The sequence below is a fragment of the Lynx rufus genome, unplaced genomic scaffold (genome assembly GCF_022079265.1).
Source record: "Lynx rufus isolate CCGP_SWC_20201006 ecotype Redwood Valley unplaced genomic scaffold, mLynRuf1.p SCAF_11, whole genome shotgun sequence".
Taxonomy (NCBI): domain Eukaryota; kingdom Metazoa; phylum Chordata; class Mammalia; order Carnivora; family Felidae; genus Lynx; species Lynx rufus.
Window position 1 is genome coordinate 14,631,189 of NW_025814825.1, and position 26,263 is coordinate 14,657,451.

General features: G+C 40.5%; 1 protein-coding gene across 4 annotated transcripts in view; it reads left to right on the forward strand.

Annotated features, from left to right (window-relative positions):
* Positions 1 to 207: 207 nt before the first annotated feature.
* The window catches only part of MCU (mitochondrial calcium uniporter), a 194,398-nt gene continuing 168,342 nt past the window's right edge, over positions 208 to 26,263 (forward strand). Inside the window, exons 1-3 of one of the 4 annotated variants that reach the window (XM_047072931.1) lie at positions 284 to 369; positions 15,384 to 15,499; positions 16,067 to 16,208. In XM_047072931.1, the coding sequence (XP_046928887.1) occupies positions 15,441 to 15,499; positions 16,067 to 16,208 (201 nt within the window). In that variant the 5' untranslated portion in view covers positions 284 to 369; positions 15,384 to 15,440. Of the gene's footprint in view, positions 370 to 15,062; positions 15,500 to 16,066; positions 16,209 to 26,263 lie in introns of those variants that run through there. The other 3 variants (XM_047072935.1, XM_047072932.1, XM_047072934.1) reach the window with 3 other exon arrangements.

Below are 26,263 nucleotides of genomic sequence, written 5' to 3' on the forward strand. Positions count from 1 at the left end.
AGAATTTGCCCGTAATTGACTAGGTCCCACAATAGGTAACTCTGGAAGTGACAGGCAGCCTCAAGTGTGGTTCTCCCGCCTGTCGATTGGGCCTTGCAGGAAGCCCCGCCTCATCAACTCAGCCAAGGGCGGTAGTTGGTCCGGTGCGGGTGAGTGGCGGGCCTTAGCTCCGCCCCGGCCGTCCGCTGCGCTGCCTGGGTCGGCGCCGTTTCCAGTTGAGAGATGGCGGCCGCCGCAGGTAGATCGCTCCTGCTGCTCCTCTCCTCCCGGGGCGGCGGCGGGGGCGTCGGCGGCTGCGGAGCGCTGACTGCCGGCTGCTTCCCCGGGCTGGGCGTCAGCCGCCACCGGCAGCAGCAGCACCACCGGACGGTGAGCGAGCGCGCCCCGAGGCTCCGGGGAGGGCGGGGCGGCGCTGGCGTGTGGGAGCCGCTGGCGGGCAGGCCGCCGGGGCAGCGGGCGAGTTCCCTCAACTCGCTGCCGCTCCCGAGCTTGCCGGGCACCGAGGAGCCGCCGTGCCCTTCAGGCGCCTGCGGCGGCGACCAGGAAGGGAGGGAGGGCGGAGGAAGCCGAGTGGAGGAGGAGGAGGGGCGATGGCGGGGATGTTCCCGCAGGACCCGGGGCACCAGGGCGGGGAAGGGACTTGAACCCTTCTCTGACTCGCACCCGATCTCGGTCCCTCCCTCTTTTTTTTTTTTTTTTTTTAAACAACTCTGCCCCACCGCTTGCGAACTGAGCCCCGTGCAAGTTGTCCCCTTTCCCTCCTCCTCCGGGCGGGTCGGGGTGTCCTGAGTTGCCGCGGCTGCCTGGTGTATGTGTCAGGAGAGTGGCAGTGCCAGCCATGCTTCTGGGAACTGTCTCGGGAGAGCAGCCCAGGACCCCAGCGGGACCGCTCCCTCGTCCTCTCTCGGCCCTTCGGGAACGGGCAAGAAAGGATAATCAAACTTTATCCCCCTCTGTGACTTCCTGCATGTGTGGGCACGGGAAACAGCCCCCTCGCGAAGGATGCTGCATTGCTTCAGGAGGCAAGCTCCATCCTGAGATTCTTAAAGGTCCTCGGTGGTCCTTTTGGAGGGCTGGTTTAGCAGCTTGCTCACGCGTGCCTGAAGAAGGAAGGATGGGCAGCAGGCGGAGGGGACGTGGGTATGGCAAGTTGTTCACAGAGGCAGGGATTTGGTGGTTGAATTAACCAGTTACTGCTGGATTTCATTGGCTGGCAACGAAGGAGAGTTTCTATCTGAACAGCCTTGGGGTGTGTTTGTGAGTGATTGTCATTTCTTTTTTCAGTTACAAGAGATCAACTTGGCGTGGAGTTCTTGACCTAACAAGTCAGTGGGTTCTCTTTGCTTGGACTTTCCCAACCCATTTGTGTTGGTCTTTGGCCAAGTGAGAAAGTGTAGCTTTTGTTTCCTAGAGCTAAGTTGTATAGTGTGCTAATGAGAGAATCACTGCAGACAGCCTGCTAGAAGAAACTAGTACCTTGAGATCTCAGCACGTACATCCACCTGTGTTAACAAATACATCCACCTGTCTTCTTGTGATCACATAGCTCTTGAGAGGAAACTGAATGGGAGGTTTTCAGAGAGGATACCCCAAGACTGATGACAACATAAAATCAAGGGTCTGAAAGAGCTATGAAAAGAACTAATGCTCTGGAAATGCAAGATCATATTGTTATTATTAGTCATACGTATGGATCCTGTCTTCATTCTTGTGAAGAAAATTGTACTTCATATTTGGCATGCTGACATATTGCTTTGCTGAAGCTTTTGGGTGAGAGCCGAGCTTTTCCACAGTTCAGTTTAGAATTGCATGTTTCATAGCCTCCGTTTATGTGTTTTGTTTTCCTAAAAACATGAAGCCACCCAAAAGTCTGATTGCATTCCCCTCTCCCTCAAACTATTTAAAGACTTCTCAAGTTGTCTTTATCCCTGTATTTTGCTAATACGTCTTTTGACTTTGCACAGTTTGTTTTTAAGGCTATTTGGGTGTGGTATTCATTTAGCATTTTTAAATTTGTGCCTTGTATATTTTTCACTATGCGAATCTGTCAGGCTGTGAGTGCCTTCCTTGTGTGGGTACTTCATGAAAGTGTTCTTCTGTGCTATTCTGGGGTGGGTAAAAGTGATGTGCTGAATTTGTAACTGAAAGCACAGTTAAAGTGAAGTGTTATTTCTGAAGGGCTGAAGTGTTATCATGGGAATGTTGACTTGTAAATGAACTTAGAATTGTATGCTTTTGAAAAAAATTGTGTCTGATGATTTAAAATATGTAAACAGGATTTTTTCTTTTTCTACGATTGCTCTGAAGCCACCCTGTATATAGCTGTCTCCATCTGTTATTCTATGATCTCTCACAAGACTCACTTTGAAAGGTATCTCTTGGAGATTTGTTTAACTCTTGACATTTTATGCCTGAAATTGAGGCCCAGAAAAGGGGAGAAACTTGGCCAGGATTGCACAGCTAACAGGCAACAGTTTCAGGACCCACCCCAGATATTCTGACCCCGTTCTTGTGTTCTTCTCATTATAAGGTGCCATTGCTCCTTCATAATCTTTCTCCTCCTTTATAAAACTGACTATCGTTAGGAAAGTATTGGTGTTTTAAAATCCCATGAATGGGAATGCTCCTGTAAGTGGATGTTGTTTGAGGCCAAATGTATTAGGCAAATATGGGAGCAAACAGCTTGCTCTTGTAAAGGTCCCTGAGAGACACTAAGGTTGAATCTTGCCTAGGAGACATCCTGTGCATGTGCAGCAGATGGCACTCTGCATTGGACGACATCACAAGCCCAGCTTGTGCCACTTTTGTTCTGCTGTAGTAGGTACAGTAAATTAGAGCCAGGGGGACATAACCGGTTATGATGCTGGTTAATTTTTTTGCTTGAGAGGCATGTGTTCAAAATCTTTTCCAAGTTTACAGGAGGAGTCCAAAACAATACAGTTCAGCTCATTGGCAGATGTGGTTGTGAAGTTATGAAACATAACTTGTCCCCTCCCCACTTTCTTTATTAAAAGATCACCCAACTAAGTAAATAGAAATAAGAATGCAGGGGCTTATTCAATATTTTTAGCACCATCTAGTGTAGTTTTTCATTTTCCATGTGAAGAGCCCGTTACTGCTCCCAGCTTGTGGTTGCAACTTAAGACTGATGTAAAATGTTTGTCGCATGCCTTTCTGTGTGGTTAGTGAAGGTGGTTGCTATTTTCAAGGATGGCTCTTTGAGGGGGAACTGCCTTTCATTGTGAGCTGGGTAATTCCTTTGCTAAATCAAATGGTCTCACCTCTGATTATGAAAGCCTGACTGTTGACATTTCCTAGTGGTCAGTGGCTATGCTGAATTACTAAATCTCTTGCTTAAGTCTGTCATTGGACTGTTATTGTTTGTGACTATCCCTCTCACTTTTACACATTATAGTTCTTTAGTGGTCACAACATTTCTGTTTAACCTGATAGTTTTAGCAGAGGTTATATTACCAGACACAGAAGCAAGTTGCAATTCTTTAATTGCATTTCCCAGAGACATCCCAGCACAAATATTCCACTGCGCTTAAGCCAGTGTTCCGAGTATCTATACTAAATGTTTATGCAGTTCTTGCAGCTGAATTTCGGTCTTAATCACTTCTCTAACCTGTAAGGTCCATTTCAGGTTAGAGACTGTGACCTATGACTCCTCTTTGAACCTAACCTCCTCACTTTACAGATGAGGAGACACGCCTAATGGGAACTGAGGGAAGTGACTTATTAGGTTATGTTTGTGGTTAATGACATCTGAGATGTCTTTAAATGGAGGTGGATTCAAGAAGTCCTAGTCAGAATCTTAATTTGTGTGATTCCTGGCTCTTAATCCCTTTCTGTTGTTCTCTTCTGCCTTGTCTAAGTTCTGATAGGATTTATTGTTAGCTAGTTTAATTATTAGCAGGACACAGATTGACACTGACTTATCTTGTTACCTAAATATTTCATTTGTGGGTGCCTTATCTTATGGGGTGGGTGGGCAGTATTGCCTTTTTGTCTCTCATAGACTCCAGCGCAGTGCTAGGTATATAGGTGACACTCAGATGAGCATTAATTGAATATGCACCCTTTTGTCTGCTTGCAGGTACAATGAAAAGATGTGCTCATTACCACGCCCCCCATCCCCCAGTTTGACTTTTCTAATGGCCTGTTGCCTAGGTAGCCACATTTGGGTAATTGCTTTAACTTTGGTATTGCCAGTACTGGTCTTTGATTGTATATTACACTTCTTTATGGTAGACTGATGCACAGAGTTGGTACCTTTCGATGAGTTCTACAGTGATACTTGCTTTCTGCCCAAAGCCCAGCAAAAGTGTGATTAATACCCAGATTATTATGCTTTATGGAACATCAGGAATGGTGTATGCAGCATCAGGAATGGTGTATGTCAAAGAGAACAACAAACTGAATGTACATTGTTTTTGGTTTTGGGGCTGCCTTGTGTTTGAAATCCAGAGTGGTTATGGTCTTCTGCAATAGCACCTCATTGATACCATTGTCTGGTTTTTTGTGTTTTTTTTAAATGTTTATTACTTATTTTGAGAGAGAGAGGAAGAGAGAGAATCCCAAGCAGACTCCACACTCAGTGCTGAGCCTGACATAGCTCAGTCACATGACTGGGAGATCATTTGACCTGGGCCAATATCAAGAGTCAGAGACTTAACTGACTGAGCCACCCAGGTGCCCCACCCCCATTAATACCATTATCTGAATAACTGCAGAGATGTTGCTTTCATTTCTTTTTTATATCCTAGCTTTGTGTCTCTATGGGTTTTCTTAAAAAATTCTGGTTTATGTGTGTGCTTAAGGACAAGACTATGGGTGTTTTTTTTTGTTTTTGTTTTTGTTTTTTTTTAAGGGAGAAAGAGAGAGAGAGAGAGAATGCATGCAAATGGGGGAGAGACAGAGGGAGAGAGGAACAGAAGATCTGAAGCGGGTTCTGTGCTGAGAGCAGCAAACCCGATGCGGGGCTCGAATTCATGAACTGCAAGATCATGACCTGAGCCAAAGTCTGACACTCAACCAACTGAGCCATCGAGGTGTCCCAGGACAAGACTACCTTTTAGGATCTTGAGATAGCCACCCAACATAACGGAATCCTCTATTCTTTATTACACTAATTAATACTGTACCATGACTCATGGATATTTTAGAATTACTGGAATAACATGTTATTAGGAAAACTAAGATGTTACCATGGAGGACATGTACTAAAAAGAATCATAGACTTCAGAGCTCAAAAAGACCATAGATTAAGGCAATGATGCAAGAGTGGTGAAATGGTTTTTTCTTTAGTAGCCCAGCAAGTTACTACAGGGCTGAAAATGGTTCCCCCATCTGCTGGCTTTCTCAATCAGTTCTTTTCCTATGAAATTGTAGGAACGTATGTTTCATTTAAAAGACAATTAAGCCGAGGTTCCTTTTAAAAAGTGAATTAGGAGGGGTGCCTGGCTGATTATGTCAGTAGAGCATCTGACTCTTGATCCCAGGTAGAACATTTGACTCTTGCTTGATTCCAGTTCAAGCCCCCTATTGGGCGTGGAGCCTACTTAAAAAAAAAAAAAAAAAAAAAAATGAATTGGGGAGAGAAAAAAATCAAAAAATGAAAAGTGAATTGAGACCCTTTCTTTCAGTAAGTGCTTAAACTCAAGCCCAGTCCTGAATAGTTATTTCCTGATTTAGGTCAAGCTTGATGATATGTGTTAAAAAACCTGTCCTCGGGGCTCCTGGGTGGCGCAGTCGGTTAAGCGTCCGACTTCAGCCAGGTCACGATCTCGCGGTCCGGGAGTTCGAGCCCCGCGTCGGGCTCTGGGCTGATGGCTCAGAGCCTGGAGCCTGTTTCCGATTCTGTGTCTCCCTCTCTCTCTGCCCCTCCCCCGTTCATGCTCTGTCTCTCTCTGTCGCAAAAATAAATAAACGTTGAAAAAAAAAAATTAAAAAAAAAAAAAAAAAACCTGTCCTCTGCAGGTTGAACACAAAAAGAGAAACAATCCATTTAATTATTTCACTGCAGTTTGTTAAATGCTTGCAGTGAGCCAGCCTGTGTAACATGAAAGTTGACTTCAAGCAAAGTAATTTTAATGAGTTTAGTGAATTATTGACCCATAAACTGTGTATGGGCTTGAATCTTTTATTTTGATCAAAATATAACTTGGTAGATTACACCACCAACTGGGTCTAGTAGCATGCTGAAACTGAAGTTTTTCTAATGCAGTTCTGGAAAAAATGGGAAATATGACATTGCATTTTGACATCTCTTGAAAATAAGGGTCCTTTTCAAAGGTTCTTTAAGGACATTGACAATATTTATTAATCAAAAGGGGGGTATTTACCTTTTATGCTTTGTTACTAAAGTTTTCAGTCTTTACTATTGTCTATTTTATTGTTTGGGGAACACTTGTAAAAATCACCAGAGAATTTCTGAGAATCCATATGTGTATGAGGCCATCCAGGGGACAGTCTCCCACGTATAGTCTTGAACTTTACTACCTTATGGATTACAAGATCCTTTAAACTTCTTTTTTGCCTTCACCTTTTTTGTAATACCTATAATAAGTGGTGTTACAGGATGTTTAAGAGTATTAATATCTGCTTTAAACTTTAGAGAAAGTTAACGTGACTGATAATTTGTCAAATAACTGGAGAGGAAGTAGGTTAATGTGAACTACCTGACCTGTATGTAGAGGGGTAGATAGAGAAGAAAGCATCTGAGGGCATTGTGTTACCTCATTTAATTCTCACTATAGTCCTGTGAGAGGCATGATTATCCCAGGTTTATAGATGAAGAAATTGAGGATGAGATAGGTTCATTTCTTCCTAAGTGTCATAAACTGTTTTAATGCTAGGGATGCAAAGATGGACTAGACAGATGTTTTGGAGCTGGGATTTATGCCTAGGTCTGGCTGGGTGTCTGTGTAGGGCCCCCTTCCCTTTCATCTTGTCCTTCAGCCGTGTTTCTTTCTCAAGCATCTACTGCAGTTTTCTTCCAAGAGATCTTACCATCTTTCTGGCAACATTTAAGTCTCTTTCTCTACCCTCACCTCCAGGTCTTAGCTAATAAGGGTCTAAGATATTGCTTCCTTAGGATATTTGTAATTTAGCTAAGGATTCTGGAAAGTCCCACCCATTGTTGAGCATTGCTTCTATATCAGACACTTTTATAACTCTTTGGGCAAAATACTACTCCCATTGTACAGATGAGAAAATGAAGACCTAGTAAGGGTAAGTAACCAGGAGTCATTCAGAAAATATCTGATGAACTGCTGTCTGTAAGATGCTGTGCTGGGAAAGAGTGATGTCTCTGAGGTGGTCCTGAGAGGTCACAGTTTGGCTAGGAGACGCCGACAAACAAGACTGTAAGTGGCTATGCTCCCCGCCGGCCCGGAGGTTCAGTGGGAGCGTTTAGCTGGAGAAGGCTTCACAGGGGAGGCCTCACTTAAGCTGAAATAGGATGAAATATGATGTGTGGGGGACTGGAAGGGTATAGTCCAGTCTAGGCAGCAGCAACATCTGACATGACTGTATGAGGAAGGAAGATGTATTTGAGAAACGGCCAGTAGTTTGTAAGAACTGGAGTGTGAGCAAGAACAGCCAGAGATTAGGCTGGGCAGTAATAGCGATACCACCAATAATTAACATTTATCAAGTGCACCACGTGTCACACGTGTCACATAGGTAATCTCACTTAATTCTTGTGGCACCCTATGGGTAGATGCTGTTGCTACCCTCGTTTTATAGTGAAGCCGAGTTACCTCAGCTCGGTTGATTTGCCCAGGATCACAGCTGGTAAGTGACACTCAGCTAGTAAATGACTTACTCAGGATCATGCAGCGGCGACTGGTATTTCTGGCGAGGAAATGCAAGTGGTCTGGCTCCGGGGCCTGTCTCTTAACTACTGTGCTATGGTGAGGGAATCAGACTGTGAAGGGACTTGTGAAGGAATTGGATTTTATTATGTAGGTCAGTGGTTTTTTTTAAACTCAACCCACAGTAGAAATACATTTTGTATCATGACCCAGAATGTGCACGTGTGCATAAAAGTAGGAAAAGTTTCATGAAACAATATTTTTACTATGTATGAGGCATACATAGTTCCTATGCTATTTTGTTAAAGAAATACTGGTTGGGACCCACTTAAATTGATTCTACAGTTTAAGCCACAGTTTGGAAAAATACTGCTAGTCAATAGGTGAGCATCTGAAGAATTTCAATTAGGTGAATCACATGATCAGGTTTGTGCTTTTTTTTGGAAGGTTCGTTACAATGGCAGCAGTGTGAAGGCCGGATTCGAAAGGATGGGACCAGAAAGCCAAGAGGCCAATAAGGGGTATCTTAGTGAACCAGGCAAAAGATGCCTGAATAAGGACAGTATCACTGGGGATAGAGAAAGGGAATAGAGAGAAGGCAGATTTAGGAAGTAGAATTGTTAGAACTTGGTGATTGGACATAGGCTATCACTCAGCCAGTACCAGGTAGAAAGGCAATTCAATTCAAGGGCTGTCTGATGCTATTAATACTCAGGCCCTGAAACTTTATTTCTGGACCTTTTCTGTGTGTTTCTTTTTACAGTCATGTTAAATATACTTCTTTGTTGGCTTTTCTGTGCCTCTTCTTTTGTATATAAAAATGTGCTGACCTGGTTTAATGATTTTAAAATGTATGTATCAAATCCAATGCCTACCTTATCCCATGTTCCTGCCTCCCCTCCCCCACACCATCAGAATCTGAAAGATTTGCACACAGTGTGGAAGGAGTTCACCAAGTGTGATGAGCACTCAGCAAATCTTCTTTGAGAGTGTGTGTTCTGTGTATGACACTCTTCCAAAGCAGAAACTCTTCACGTTACCTTAATTAATTAGAGGAATGTTTTTGAGTAATTTCCTTTGACTTTGTTCTCTTTAACTTTCCAGTTTTGTAATATTTGTTTACCTTTAGGGAATACTGAGCATTGTATGTATGATGGTCTTTTATCTTTAAAACAAACAAATAAAAACCTAGTCATTCCTAGGCATGAAACCTTTTCTTCGTAAAATGTTAGCAACCTCCATTCTTACATTAGAAGCGAAGACAGGAGTTGTGCTTCTGCCATCCGTTTCTCAAGAGGAGTATAAAAATAAAAACATGTAATAATCGAGAACAAGTTATATGGAGTGATTCTCTGTATTTTAATTGACTAGGTACCTTACTGGATTGCTTTATTCGGAAAGCACATATTCTTTGGTCTTCTAGGTATTATAATACAGAGGTAAGTATTTATTTGATAACTATGACAAGTCTTTAGACCCGTTACAATATCTGCTTCACCAGGAGAGATTGTATTTGTCACGTTGTTGGTGAGCCTTTGGAAAACTATGGGACTAAAGGATTGCTATACCATCATAGAATTTTTAATTAGTTTTCTGAGATAGTTAAATAAGAGATGGAAATGGTGTGTGTGTGTGTGTGTGTGTGTGTGTGTGTGTGTGTGTTTCAGTCACCAAAATAAAAGTAAGTCACTGTACTTGAAGAGGATTAGGTGCCATGTGATACAATAGAGGTAGGAGTGTGGGTTTTGTTCATTTCTCTTCTGTTAACTTGCTGTTTGACCCTGGGCAGGTGACCTCTTTGGTCTTAATGTTTTGGCCAATTAAATAAGGATGCTTGATCAAATGAGCCTAAGGGGCTTTCTAAGACATATGTCACTTTCATATAATACTTCATAAGTAATTTTTATATTTTTCCTTTGGGGAGCTTGTATAAAATCATAAACTCAAGTATAATGTATTTGCTTATTCTCACCAGGGTCAAAGGCTTGATTGAAGTGAAGAAAAATCCCTTCCATTTCCTTTTCAGGACAGTTTGTATAATTACTTCTGACATCTTGATGGACAATTTACCCTGCATTCCTCTTAAACAAGTCATTCTGCCTTTAGTCCCATCCTTCTCTTTTGTCTTCTTTTTCCAATCCAAACTGCTGAGGGTGTGGGGGAAGAGGTGAACATGTGGTGGGGAATCCAGAGAGTTGGAGAGACAGGGGAAGGAAAAAAGCAGTTAATGTTGGAATGCTGAGGTAAGACAGACTGTTCTAATAATCTGTTAATTCTGAGTCGTGATCTGCCAGGCTGAAACAGAAAATGTTTCTGTTTTCCTTTGTAATTACACTACAGGAATCCTGAGTGTGGAAACCTCAGGTGATTAGTTGCCCACAGTAATCTATTCTCCCAAACTCTGTGAGCTGAGCCTAGTGTAGTCAAGAACAGAGACACTCAGCCAGTGTTGAATAAATGAGTCAGTGAGTTGAAAAGTCCTAGAGACCATTGTCTAAATCCTTCAACCCTGTGGATAATGCAGCTGTAGATTCTCTTGTTCTCCATGCCGAGATAATATAGTGATGAGAATCATAGAAATACGAAGAAGAAATTACTTTTCTTTGATTCAGGCAGCAGCAGATCATTTTAAAAGGGTTCACAGATTATGCTGAAACAAGCAGGACTATGGAAAATACTAAGTAAAATAGTGATAGAAAAATGTTGTAGTGCTATTGTCTTATAAGTAATTTAAGAAATTGACACACGCATCTGCCTGGCAAGTATTTGGAGGAAGTAGAGGAGTGGAGGGAAGGGTGAAGGGCTGGGCACTGCAGAAGAGAGCTTGAAAGGAACTATTTGAAAGAGGTGCTGCCAACTCTAGATTCCCTGCATGTATATATTTCCAAAGATGACAGATTTTTGGAGGTGTTTATTTTGGAACTAATCTTCTGTATTTCCATTCTGCCCCCACTGTATCCTGTATCTTGCACTGCCAGAATTCTGCTAGCTGCCATGAAGCAGGGCTGTGGCAAGTGGCCAAGTGTGATAAAACCTATTTTTTTCATTTTAAAACAGAGTATGGATATGAGAATACTTTATGAAGTATTTAAGGATAGATTGAATGGAGTAGGAGAAATAGTAAAAACCTAATGAGAACATTGAAAGTTTTTTATTTGCGTTTGCTGGAATTTGTTTGGTAAACAGAAGAATACCAGCTTATGTCTGTCTCTGTCACTTTCTTCTTTCTTGCCCCTCTTTCTCTGACCTTTGAATGCTGGTGTTAGAATAGATAGGAAAAATGGGTTTTCTGATCATGAAGAGATGGTAGTGATTTTTTAATTTTTAGTTTTTGAGGGAATCCCAAGGGTATGCTCTGTGTGAATGTCTCATTACATGTATGCATGCGAGAAATTGTTTTATTTTTTTCGTTTTTGTTTTAAACCCTCCCCTACCATGAAATTTTTTCTTTTTTTATTTCCAGCTCTGACTTAAGCTTCAAAACAAAATGTTATCTAAACATTGTTGAGGTGGTGAAGCAATCGTGGTCTAACATATTACAGAATTTTAGAATGTTCATTTATTAGAAAATTAAACTGCAGTCAGTATTTTCTTTAATTTTATTTTTTTTTAATGTTTATTTTTGAGAGAGAGAGAGACAGAGAGAGAGAGAGAGAGAGAGAGCGCATCAGCAGGGGAGGAGCAGAGAGAGAGGCTCAAACTCCTGAACTGTGAGATCAAGACTTGAGCTGAGGTCGGATGTTTAACCAACCGAGCCACCCAGGTGCCCCAGTGTTTTCTTTAATTTTAGTATCTCATTCTGCATTGACATTTGATTCAGAATAAAATCAAGTTCCTAGCTTGGCTAAGTGCCACAAAGTCGGGTGAGCTTTAAATATGTAATGACTTTCTTTTTAATGATTGCTAGAGGTTTTAGCAGTAAAAAGGGGAAAATGAAAGGAAACTCTAATAGATTTCTTGCCTAAAAAGAGCATTCTTGGTAAGATTAAAAGTAGAGACAAGCTGAGGCCCTGACTTAGGGATCTGAAAATCCCATCACAGCCAGTATGAGAAAGTAGCAGCACTAGTGGAAGAAAACACAGAAGGTCTCTACTGATGAGGGGGCTCACTTGGAAAGGGCATTCCATCACCAGAGGGTTTTTTTTTGGGGGGGGTGCTTCATAAGAAAACTATATTCTATTCAGTTAAACATAATGGGAAAAGTCATTTGCTTTTAAAGTATGAAGTATGTCATGTCTATAAAAACATGTAGAATATTTATTTCTTTTAGCTTGAAAAATTAAACACGATAACTATGAAAGCTGCCCCAGGTATCTTTCCTCAGTCCTATTTCTTGTCCTCTCTCCCCTAATTACCATTCTTTCCAATTTAGTATTTACCATTCCCATGCATGTGTTTATGCTTTTGCTGTATCTGTCAACCTTACATAGTACTGTAAATATGTTTTAAGCCTTATTTAGAAGATTGTACACTGTATGTAGTTATATAATTTGTTCTTTTTGCTTAAATACTTTGAAGAATCTGTAGTTGATACGTGTAGTTCTGGTTCATTAATTTTTAACTGTTTTGTCATGTTTCATTCTCCATTTCTCATGTTTAACCATTCTCTTGTTGACTGAAAGTCTCTTTAGCTGAATATTTTGGGGGGCTGGGAAAGAGGAATATATTATGTCATTTTAAAAGTTAGACGAGGAATATTTTGACTTTCAAAAAAGCCAGTTTCCTTTTTTGGGTGTGGAATGCCCTCATTTATCATATTCCTGGGAAAACCCTTTGTACTTCCGGAGAGAAGGCAGAGAAGAATAATGTTTCATTACACAGACGAACATGTCTTGTGCAAAGTGCCGAACGGCATCCGCTGTAATACAGCATGCTCATGCGGGATTGAGCTGTTGCAGCTAAAACTTGGTTTGTTCTATGAAAATGCTCAGTTTTTTTTTGAAGTGCAGACAAGCTGTAGATGGGAACTTGTTGACATTTATTCATTGTTTCTCTTCTGTGAGTTCCCAAATTTGCAGTTTGGGACTGCTTTATTTGGTAAAAAGGGTATATGCCTTAAATGGTAAAAAGATTGTTCTTGAATTGTGTCATGGTTTTACGGAGTAAAGGAAAAACAAGGTCTAGGAATGGAGGGGTGCTTTTTGGGGTAGACAGTTGATGTGAAATAAAATATTTGTTTTAATAATGAATCTTATATGTGTATTTGCCATTGAGTATTCCTTGTAGTCATTGTTTTAGAAAGGCAATCCCTGATAAATTTTTTTTCTTCCCAATTTCATGCAGTTGTCTTTCATTTGTAACATCTTTGAGAGGCACCTGGGTGGCTCAGTAGGTTAAGTCTGACTTCGGTTCAGGTTCGTGAGTTCGAGCCCTGCGTTGAGCTCTGTGCTGATAGCTCAGAGCCTGGAGCCTGCTTCAGATTCTGTGTCTCCCTCTCTCTTTGCTCCCCGCCCCCCCCCCCCCCAATCTCACACTCTGTCTCTCAAAAATAAATAAACATTAAAAAACAAAACAAAAAGAAGAACTGTTAACATCTTTGATAATGGTTTGGATAATGTTGCAGAATACACAATACAGAACTCCATTCAGGTTGTCCCTCCAAATGATTTGCTATTGTGCTTTAACCAGAAATGCTGATGCAGCAAGGGAAACACTAATAAATGGGATGCTTTCCAGGGACTGTAGCTAAGGCAAAGCAAACACAAGCCAAAATTGGGAAGAAAATGTGAGGTAGGCACCCACGATGCAGTCTGGCCAGATATGCTATTAACAGTGAATATCCCTTTCTAAATAAATTAATTGAGGCCTGGGCAATTTGAAAAAAAATTTTTTTAACGTTTATTTTTGAGACAGAGAGAGACAAAGCATGAACGGGGGAGGGTCAGAGAGAGGGGGACACAGAATCTGAAACAGGCTCCAGGCTCCGAGCTGTCAGCACAGAGCCCGACGCGGGGCTCAAACTCACGGACCACGAGATCATGACCTGAGCCGAAGTCAGCTGCCCAACCGACTGAGCCACCCAGGCGCCCCGAGGCCTGGGCAATTTGAATCATCAGACTGTTTGCTAAAAAGGTGACCCAACTTTAAGCATACTGGAATTAGGGAGTAGTGTAAGAATAGTCTTTTGGCTAAAACTTATTTAGAATGAAAACTTAAATTATCTTTGTTTTTTCTTATTGGAGAGATTCTGGTGCCCCAAGAATGATTAAATTCAGTTGCCTGTTGGTTTCTGCCATTGTGGTTCTGTGGGGGCAAGGATGCTAAAAGGGCCAGCAAGTAAAAGAAGAGATTATTTAAAAAAAAAATTGAGGGGGGGAGGTGTTGGAATGATTAGATGGAAGGAAGAAAGAGATTATTGAGAATTAAGAATTGAGAATTAACTGATTATGAAGAATGATTTTTGTTTTTTCACTATTGCTGCTTTTCTTATAAGTCACAGTTTTTTATTCACAAATTCCTTTACCCACAAAAAGTGTAGGCATTGGGAGAGGAGGTAGTGGTATGTGAACAGGCTCTTTTCAAAAATGTTGTCCTGAAAAAAATGGGTGTTCTTGTTTTTGAATGATCTCTGATAAAATTTGCCAAGAGTCAAGCATTTTGAAACAGAACTCCTAAACCAGAGGGTTGTGTGATTAAGTAAATGAATTGGATTTTTTGTTTTAGTGCACCAAGAGTTTTAAGTTTTGTGAACTTCTTTCTGAAACTATTGAAAGTTCTGAATGAATCTGGATAACCTGAGACTTCTATTGCCAGGGTCCCTTTCAGCTAAAAAATTTTTTATTCTTATTTAAGAAAAATTTATTCTTATTAATTAAAGAATATTAAAAATATTAAAAAAAATTTATTCTTATTAATTAAAAAAAAAGAGGGGGGCGCCTGTCTGGCTCATTCCTTGGAACATGCAACTCTTGATTTCGTGGTCTTAAGTTCAAGCCTCACCTTGGGTTTAGAGATTACTTTAAAAAAGAAATCTTGGGGCGCCTGGGTGGATTGTGCAAAGCTATCATGACCGACTTTGACTCAGGTCATGATCTCGTGGTTTGAGCCCCACGTTGGGCTCTGAGCTAAGAGCTCAGCGCCTGGAGCCTGTTTTCGATTCTGTGTCTCCCTCTTTCTCTGCCCCTCCCCTGCTCTTTCTTTCAAAAATAAATAAACGTTAAAAAAAATTTATTAAAAAATCTTTAAAAAATTTCTGCTTTTTCTCATTGTTTATTAGGTTTCCATTTTTTAAATGTTAGAAGCATAGAGATGAGTGAAAGAATTTTGCTTCTTTAAAGCAATTTCTAAAAGTATTATTAGTCTATGAATTGTTGCTTTAGATTCTCGAGTTTTATATCTATATGAGCTTACCATGCGGATATCAAAAGATTCAATACTTTCTCAGGAAAAAATGTATATTTGAGAGTTTCTCATAATCTTCTGGATTTATTCTAGGTTCTAGGTTATAGCTAATATTCTTTCAAACTTTCTTTCCTTTGTTGTCCTATGCTGAGGTATCCATGTCAGCAGGCTCAGGAGAGCCTTTACCTTTGACATTGACTTTACTTTTTTCTATTCTTTTAGGTCTTTCACTACCATTCCTACAGTGGTTGACAAGATATCGTTTCCACCTCACTCTCCATGTACCATGCCAGTGACATCTTAGCTGCTAGAGTGTGGAGCTGGCCTGTGGGAGTCAAGTAAGTGCCTTTTTTACTATTTGGCATGGTTTTTGCTTACTTTGCAAAGCCATGTAGAGGAACTTCTTAAGATTAGTTTTTAAAAAGGCACTTGCTTGATCCTTGTGGGCTGGCTCTTTGCTCTAGCCTGCTATTGAATACCTGGTAGCTAACATGGGGCTGAACTTAGCAAGGTGACTGTCACAGGATGGAACATTTTTGTTAGGATAGACCCTAAGGGATGATAGATCTGGTCTTGGCCTAATTATTAATTAGCCCATTCATGTTGATGTACAACCCCTGTCCCATCCCAGAATGAATCAGAACTTCTGTATTAGATCAAACAGTTAGTCTGGCCTTCTGGAAATTTAACAGGTTATGGATAACCAAGGGTCTGCTGGTCTAAACCAGCTGGGTTGCATGGAAACAGAGCAGCTCTCCCAAGAAAGTCAATGACCTTGAAATTTAGCTCTCTATATAGCTTAATTAATTTAGCTTAATATATAGAAAAAGTGATGGTTGGCATTAATGAGGTATGGGTTTCTTTTCTTGCTAAAGTTGCTAAAACCTGGTATTTTACTTTTGCAGGTCACCTTGTAAATTTTGCCTATATAAATTAACACATCCCCTGTTATGTCATAACAACCATGTAAGGGAGAGTGTTTTCCTGCTCTGTCTTAGGTATTGGTGGTGTGACCTGTTCATGCAGGGGAAACTTGAACATTCTCAGGTATGTGAAGATCATGATTCATAAACATTTTCTCCCTGCAAACAAAACAGTTTATTTCAGTGTGAACTCATGAAATGGTTTTACAAAATCTATCTTGCCAGTTGATTTTCTGCCCCTGATTCTAGGACAGGGAGTAGCCAACTACAGCCATGACCATCACTTGTTTTGTGAATAAAGTTTTATTGGAACACACACCCATTCATTTACAAATTGTCTATGGCTGCTTTTGCACTATAGCAACAAAGTTGAGTTGTGACAGAGACCGTATGATTCACAAAGCCTAAGACTATCTGGGTTTTTAAGAAAAAGTGTGCCAGTTCCTTCTATAAAAGAAACAGACTTCAAGATATGTTTAGATATAAACTTGTTGGAACCACAGGTGAATTCCAATAGTCTTCTAAAAAGAAAGCCAAGCCCTGTGTCATAATGCTGTCTAGCAAATAAATATTTGCAATATATATGGTGGTGGGATTACTAATACAAGGTTAATGGAATGGAAAGCCATGATGGCTGTTCAACTTGTTTTCTTTTATTCATTATATCCCCCTACTCCTCACCCCCCATGGGACTAAACACTCATTCCATAATGGGATATTATTTTTCTTTCTAGATACTTGATTTTATAGAACAGATAAGGATAAAAGCTTTAACTAGGCTATCTTCCCAGAAGTGATAACTAAAGGACCTCTTTATTCATGGAACAAGTATTAAAGTTGAAATGAACTTGAGATCATGGAAATTGAGAATCAGAGAAGTTCGGGGAAATGTTCAAGGGTCACAGAGAAGACAGTGGTGGAACTGAAACCAGAAGCTAGGTCTCCTGCCTCTTTGCCCAGGGTTCCTTCTACTAGGTCTTACACCATAGTGGGGCTACTTGTTTTCACTACTAACTGTAAGGCACAGCCTTTTCACTTTATTCCCTCTGAAGTAGAAGCAAAAAGACTCAACGATTTAAACCACAAAGATGTGATTTATTGGAGAATTGATGTTACTTGGAGTTTGGATGCTTTTATTTTCTTGTTTGAAGATTAACTGGGGGGGTTGCTTCTTAATGAATCATTAAAAACTTATATATTCAAAAAGTTTAGTTGGAATAAGAAAGGAAGTCTGAGCCTTGTTCATTATTTTATAGCTGGGAGCAAAACCAAAATCAGCACAGATAGAATGCTTCCCTCATATATCTATGTGTCTAAGCCCATAGATGGAAAGAGTGTATGTGTGTGTATGTGTGCATGCGTGGGTGTCTGACAGCTCTTAAAACGCATTTGGATTGCATTCTGAGAGGAGTTTAGCAGGTGTATTACAATCTGCAGATTATGTTGCAGAGTTTTAAGTGGATTTTTAAAAATAAATTCTATTTTTAAACAGTTTTGGATTTATAGGAAAATGGCTAAGGATATTACACAGAATTCCCATATACACCCCATCTCCAGTTCCCCTATGGTTAACATGTTACATTAGAAGTAACATGTTACTTTTTTGTGTATTATTCAGTGTGTATTATTCAGATTCCCTTAGTTTTTGCCTAATGATCTTCTTCTGTTCCAGGATTAAATGAAGTTTTGTTCACATGTTCACTGATTTAGAAGGCATTGATATGACCACCTGAAAGTTAGACTAGTTTTGAAGTCCCTTTTATATTCCAGGAGTGTGATTCAATGGGTACAGGCTTAACTGCTGCAGAGTTGTGACATTTATATTCTGTACATGATGGGAAAGTGGCTACTTTACCTTATTGATAGTAATGGCTCTTGAGTTGTTTCTGAATTTTCAGCATCAGCAGTTCCAGAAACAACAAGGCAAACTTGATTACTTCTTTTTTTTTTTAATTTTTTTAATGAGAAACATTTTTTTAACGTTTTTATTTATTTCTGAGAGACAGAGACAGAGCGTGAGCAGGGGAGGGGCAGAGAGAGAGGGAGACACAGAATCCGAAGCAGGCTCCAGGCTCTGAGCTGTCAGCACAGAGCCCGATGTGAGGCTCGAACCCACAATCCGTGAGATCATGACCTGAGCCGAAGCCAGACGCTTAACCGACTGAGCCACCCAGACACCCCCAACTTGGTTACTTTTAAGTGTTATAGTCACATTCTAAATTGCTGGTGACAATATCCTAAACTAAGTTGCCTTCTTGGGAAGCCAGGTGGTTCAACAATCCTACTTAAATATGTTTATCCTCCTCGAAGTCATTTTTGATGTAGTTTTCATCAGCACCTTCTGATAAATCATTAATCATTCAAATTTCCCTATAAAGATCTTAAAGTATTCCTTCCTTTAAAGTTCATTAGTTGTTTTACTAAAGTTGAACACTTGTACGCTCTATGACTCAGCATGTTCACTCCTAGAGTTATACACAACAGAATTGTGTGTGTGCGTTCACCAGAAGACATGGACAAAGATGTTAATAAGCAGGACGAGTTGTAATGGTGCAAGCTGGAATTTTCCAAATGCCCATCAACAGTAGAATGGGTAAATAAGTTTCCGGCATAATCAAACAATGAACATTAAATACTGATCAGAATGAACAAACATACACATTCAAAATGTGTGAATACAATATACAATAATATGATAATGTGTGAATCTCACAAATATAATGTTGAGTGGAGGAAGCCAGACACTAAAGAGTGCATAACTCTGATTGCATTTACATAAATTTCAAAACCAGGTTAAACTATCTGTGGTGTCAGAAGTCAGGAGATTGATTACCCTTGTTGGGGATTGGGGAAAGTGTTTGCAATGGGGTATGAAGGGGCCTTCTGGGGTACTAGTAATGTTCTGGTTTTTGTTTTGGGTACTGGTTATATGGATGTGTTTACTTCATGAAAGTTCACCAAGCTTATATATTTTTCTATATTCATGTTATTCAGAAAAAAGTATACGAAAATGTTAGCAATTCTGGAAAAAGCACATGCATGCACAAATTCACTGCTAATATTTAAGGGATATATGGAGAACACACTGAACAAATTAGCCTTACATCTTAGAATATATAGTGTCTGAATTAAAGGATTATCAAAGTGGCATTGTGTTATTGGATCTGTTACAGTCCTATTTGTATTATAAGATGAATAATGTAGGTTGAGGTTTTGGGGATGGCTCAGAAAAGACATCTTTTCAGTCTGTATTAAGTACAGTCCCCAAGTCATATATCCATCCTTTCTAACCTTACAGTAAAGACTGGTAAGCCAAGTAGTTGTGACTTGGGTGTATTAGTATGTTTATGCATGGTGAAGTTTCTCCTTCCCACTGATCAGTGAGTGAGCTTCAGTCTTGTATCTCTGTATACTCTAATGTTCTTTTGGCTTTCACGGCATCACCTCAAACCTAACCAGAATGTAGAGTCCTTTTCCCAAATAGAGCCCCCTTTCATGACTTTACTGTTGTTGTTGTTGTTGTTTTTCCTTATTGGTACCTTTGGTTCTTCTAGTTACTTGAGTTAACTTTCCCTTTCTGACCCTTTAAAAAAATGTGGTGAAAACACATAACATAAAATTTACCATCTTAGCCATGTCTTCAGCATACACAGTTCAGTATCCCACCCTTTGCACTTTGTGATCCATTATCACTATCCTTACCCATGTTGAAACTCTTACTGTATATCTAGACTTTTGTCTAAATAGCATCTCAACTTCCAGTGTTTCCTCTGTAAGCGATCCATTCTATATCTGCGTGCCAGAGTTATAGTTGTAAAATCTCACCAAATTATTCCCCCACGTAAAACTTGGCTTGCCACTACCTACAGGGTTTAATGCAGATTCCTTAGTCGGATATTCAAGGTCTTCCATAATGGAATTCCAATCTGTCTTTCCATCTTTAATGAGAATGTTGTTTTTAATCACCAGTGACTACTTACTAATTTCCAAGTTGTGTGAAGCACTGTACAGGCAAAATTTTACTTAATTCTGTCCTATAAAGTAATTGCCACTGAGGAAATAGAGGCCGGAGGGCTCTAAGTAACATGCTCAAGTAAGTGATGCAGTTAAGAGTTCAACTATAGGTCTCCATACGCCACAGTTGTAATCTCTGTCTCCCAGTGCTCCTGAATGCCTCGAGTAGGCTACTCCTGAACCACCAAGTGCGTTCCCATCTTTACCTAGCTCTTTCGCTTCTCAGATCCATTGCCTGGAAGGCCCTTACTTGGTCCTTTTTCTCTCCCAGTCCCATCCTATCCATTAAGTCCAGTGATTTTTTTCCTCCCCCTCCTTATCCCAGTTTATAGAAAACTCCTTAGGACTACTACACACTTGGTATTTTCACTGCCTTGAATCTATTTCTTTTTATATATAGATGCATTCGCTTAAACTTTGTTTTTTAAAGTTTATTTTTATTTTTAATTTTTTTAAATATTTATTTTGAGAGAGAGAGAGACAGGGCATGAGTGGGGTAGGGGCAGAGAGAGAGGGAGGCACAGAATCTGAAGCAGGCTCCAGGCTCCGAGCTGTCAGCACAGGGCCTGATGCGTGGCTCGAACCCACAAACCATGAGATCATGACCTGAGCCAAAGTCAGACGCTTATCTGACTGAGCCACCCAGGCACCCCTTTAAAGCATATTTTTTGAGACAGAGCAAGAGCGAGTGTGTGTGAGCAAGGAGAGGGGGAGAGAGAGAGAGAGAGAGAGAGAGAGAGAAAAGAGAGAATGCAGTCCCATCCCATGAACTGTGAGATCATGATCTGAACCAAAATCAAGAGTCGACTGCTTAACTGACTGAGCCACCCAGGAGCCCCTTCGCTTAAATTTTTAGATTGTAACCTCCTTGAGGTTGAGGGCTTGGAGTATAGATTGTTTTGTATCCCTTGCAGTACCTTATGTATAACAGGTGCTCAGTAAACGTCTGTGTTGATCATTTGGAATGATAATAGAATCGTTGATAGCTGAAGATATATAATGTGCACCAAAGACTCCTTATTGGTTCTTTGCACTTCTTGAAGCTCTTTATAAATCCAGCTAACAGTCTTAATTCAGAACCAGGAATGACATATTTAGACTAGAGGTAGATATCATTGGTTTGTAGGTTGGAAGCTTGGTAACTGTTGCCACATGCTGATTCAAATCAGCACAGCTCTTCATATTCAGAATTTGACTTCTCATATTCTCACCATTGGTGCTTTGAGTTAGACCACTAGCATATCTCATCTCTAGTATGCCAGCAGCCTCCAAATTAGTCTTCTTGCTTTTGCCCTTTTTCTCTGTGATCAGAACTCAGGCAGTGGGAATGATGATACCAGACAGATGACGACCCTTCCAGTAGCTTCTCATCTCACACAGAACAAAATATAGAGTATTTAAAGTGGCCTATAGGCAGCAATGTGCTGATAAACTGGATCTCCAGAGGGGGGACAGCCACTGATTTGTAACATCTGACTACTTCTGTGGTATAATTACTCACTCTCACTATGGCTGATTCAAAGTTCTGGAATGCATAACAATCTTCTTATCGGCTGGTACCAGCCAGCTCCAGCTCCCCACTGCTGAACATTCCCTGTCTGACCTCCACCTGCTACTGCTTTCCCCTTGCCCACTCCATTTTTGTGACACTGACCTTAGTGTTCCTCAAACATGCCAGATATCCACCCACCTCACAGGATCTTTGCATTTGCAGTTTTATGACTAGAATGCTCTTTTCCTGAAATACTTGCATGCTTGCTTATTTGTTATCTTTCTCAGGTCTGCTCAGATATCTTCCATGATCTCCCTATACAGGCATACCTTGAAGATACTGTGCATTCGGTTCCAGACCACTGCAGTAAAGTGAATATTACAGTAAAGTGAATTGAATGTTTTTTTGTTACCCAGTGCGTATAAAGGTTATGTTTACACTTTACTGTGGTCTGTTAAGTACGCAATAGCATTGTATCGAAAAAAAGTACATACTTTAATTAAAAAAACTTTATTGCTAAAAAAATGCTAACCATCATCTGAGCTTCCAGTGAGTTGTAATCTTTCTGCTGGTGGAAGGTCTTGCCTCCGTGTAGATGACTGCTGACTGCTCAGGGTGGGGGTTGCTGAAGGTTGGGGTTGTTGTGGCAACTTCTTTTTAAAATTTTTTTTTTTCAACGTTTATTTTATTTTTGGGACAGAGAGAGACAGAGCATGAACGGGGGAGGGGCAGAGAGAGAGGGAGACACAGAATCGGAAACAGGCTCCAGGCTCTGAGCCATCAGCCCAGAGCCTGACGCGGGGCTCGAACTCCCGGACCGCGAGATCGTGACCTGGCTGAAGTCGGACGCTTAACTGACTGCGCCACCCAGGCGCCCCTGTGGCAACTTCTTAAAATGAGACAATAGGGTGAATTTGGGTGCATCAACTGACTCTTCCCTTTATGAACGATTTCTCTGTAGCATCAATGCTGCTTGATATCATCTTACCCACAGTAGAACTTCTTTCAAAACAGGAGTCAGTGCTCTCAAACCCTGCTGCTGCTTTATCAACTAAGTGTATGTAGTATTCTAAATTCTTTGTTGTTGTTTCGATGATCTTCACAGCATCTTCACTAGAAGTAGATTCCATCTCAAGAAACCACTTTCTTTGCTCATCCATAAGAAGCAATTCCTCATCCTTTCAAATTTTACCATGGGATTGCAGCAGTTCAATCCCATCTTCAGGCTTCACTTCTGATTCTAGTTCTCTTGCTGTTTCCACCACACCTATACTTAGTTCCTCCTTGGAGATCTTGAACCTCTCAAAGTCATCCATGAGAAATGGAATCAACTTCTTCCAAACTCCCATTAATGTTGATATTTTGACCTTTTCCCCCATGAATCATGAATATTCTTTTTTAAAAAAAAATTTTTTTTAACATTTATTTATTTTTGAGACAGAGCACGAATGGGGGAGGGGCAGAGAGAGAGGGAGACAGAATCTGAAACAGGCTCCAGGCTCTGAGCAGTCAGCACAGAGCCGGACGCGGGGCTCGAACTCACGGACTGCGAGATCGTGACCTGAGCCGAAGTCGGACGCTTAACTGACTGAGCCACCCAGGCGCCCCGAATCATGAATATTCTTAATGGCATCTAGAATAGTGAATCCTTTTCAAAAGGTTTTCAATTTACTTTACCCAGATCAATCAGAGGTATCCCTATTTGTGGCAGCTATAGCTTTTGAAAAGTATTTCTTTTTTATTAAATTTTTTTTTAATGTTTATTCATTTTTGAGAGATAGAGAGAAGGACAGGGCGTGAGTGGGGAAGGGGCATAGAGAGAGGGAGACCTCTTCAGACCTCTTCAGACAGAATCTGAAGCAGATTCCAGGCTCTGAACTGTCAGCATAGAGACTGACATGGGGCTCGAACCCATGAACTGTGAGATAGTGACCTGAGCTGAAGTTGGATGAGTAATCAACCGAGCCACCCAGGTGTCCCTTGAAAAGTATTTCTTAAATAATAAGATTTGAAAGTCAAAATGACTCCTTGATCCATGGGCTGCAGATTGGATGTTGTGTCAGCAGGCATGAAAACAATGTTGTTGTACATCTCTGTCAGAGCTCTTGGGTGACCAATTGTCAGTGAGCAGTAATGTTTTGAAAGGAATTTTTTTTCTGAGCAGTAGGTGTCACAGTGGGCTTAAAATGCTCAGTAAACTGTTTTAAACAGATGTGCTATCATCCAAGCTTTGCTATTCCATTTATAGAACAAAGGCAGAGTAGATTTAGCATAATTTTTAAGGGCCCAAGGATTTTCAGAATGGTAAATGAGCATTGGCTTCAATTTAAAGTCACCAGCTGCATTAACAAGTCAGCCTGTCCTTTGAAGCTTTGAAGCCAGCCATTGACTCCTCTCTGGCTGTGAACACTGTAGATGACGTCTTCTGACAATAGAAGGCTGTTTTCATCTACATTGAAAATCTGTTATAACCCCCTTCATGAATTATCTTCGTTGGATCTTCTGGAAAACTTGCTGTAGCTTCCACACCAGCACTTACTGCCTCACTTCCTTGCTATGGGGACAACTTCTTAAATCTCAAGAACCAACCTCTGCTGTCTTCAAATTTCTGCAGCTTCCTCGCCTCTGTCAGCTTCATAGAACTGAAGGGAGCTAGGGCCTTGCTCTGAGTTAGTTTTTGGCTTAAGGGAATGTTGTGGCTGGTTTGATCTTGTATCCAGACCACTTTACCCGTATCAGCAATAAGGCTGCTTCACTTTCTTATCATTCATGTGTTCACTGGTGTAGCACTTTCAGTTTCCTTCAAGAACTTTTCCTTTGTGTTCACAACTTGGCTGACTATTCGGCACAAGAAGCTTGGCTTTTAGCCCATCTCGGCTTTGACATGCCTTCTGCACTAAGCTTAATCATTTCTAGCTTTAGATTTAAAGTGAGAGACTTGTGACTCTTCCTTTCACTTGCATACTTAGAGGCCATTGTAGGATTGTTAACTGACCTATTTTCAATACTGTATTTCAGGGAATAAGTGGGCTTGAGGAGAGGGACAGAGACAGGGGAATGGCCTGTTAGTGGCGCAGTCGGAACATTACACATTTATCCATTAAGTTCACTGTGGTGCCCCTAAACAATTACAGTAGTAACGTCACATACCACTGATCACAGATAACATAACAAGTATAATAGTGAAAACATTTGAAATATTGCAAACATTACCAAAATGGGACACAAAGACATGAAGTGAGTAAATGCTGTTGGAAAAGTGGCACCGATTGACTTGGTTGATGCAGGGACCCACAGATTTTGGATTTGTAAAAAATGCAGTATCTGAAATGCAGTAAAGCAAAGCTCAATAAAATGAAGTATGCCTGTATAAAACTGAAGTCTTCCCCCATCTACTCAACACTCCTTTTCTCCATTACTCTGCTTTATTATTTTTTGTTTTTTAGCACTTCCAACATTTCACGTTGATATGCACTCCCTGCAGGCAAGGGAGAGGCATAGAGAGAGAGGGAGACACAGAATCTGAAGCAGCCTCCAGGTTCTGAGCTGTCAGCACGGAGCCTAACGGGGGGGCTCAAAGTCATGGACTGTGAGATCATGACCTGAGCTGAAGTCGGACACTTAACCGACTGAGGTATCCAGGCGCCCCAAATTTAATTTATTGGTTGTCCTGAGATGATTTCCAATATACACTACAGAGTTTTTATACCTGACTGATGCCTTGCTATAGTGATGCATTGCTGCTATTTCCAGACAGTGTAGTCTGTCTGTGGGTAATGGTCGTATTTCCTTTGGAGCCTGAAAAAGAAGCATTTTGTTTTGGTTGAAATAAAATTATCTGTGAAACTTATAGACAAATCAGTTTAATCCTTGTCACTGGTAATTGCAACTTGAAATTATTGCTCACTTATGCTTCTAATGAGGAACTCAACAATATTTATGGTGAAGTGTGTGTTTGGTAGTGTGTTATTCTCACAGTATCATCTTTGTGAATTTGAGGATCTATGATAAGTAATGAGAAAACAACCTGTACATTTTATTTGAAGATCAAAATGAGCTTATGAGGACATTTTCCTGTATGAAAACTAAAATTTATAGATCAACTTAGCATACTGGTTTATTGTCATTAAAAAGTGTATGACTTCTTATAAATTAGATGCTGCCTTTCCCACTTGATCTCGGTTACTGCCTCACCACCTGATCCATCCCCTCTGCCTTTTTGTATTTTATTCAGCCCTCCACTTGCCTTAGTCTAGGCATCGACAACAATTACAATGAAGTAGCAAGATTGAGTTGTAGTTACTGCCAGACTTTTCTTTCTTTCTCTCTTTTTTACATGTAAGTATTTTTACAAATAAAATTGTAATGTAATAACAGTTAAAAACACAGTAGGCAACATTACATTTTCCAAGTTAATCTTTGGGTAGCCACAATAACCCATTTTTGTTTTGGGGTTTGATTCACAGAGGTCAGAGAAGAGAGTGGCTTGAACTGAAAGCTGTCACTTCTTCCCTGCAGACAGTTAAGAAATGGAGAAAAAGTCTGTTTCTCTTTGTGAGTGTATTACTTTCTTGGATGTGTTTTTAACTAAAATTTGCAGTATTTCCTGCCGTAACACTTTTGGACATGAGTGAAAAATCTCCTTTCTCTTATGAAAGCTTAATTTGCTTTGT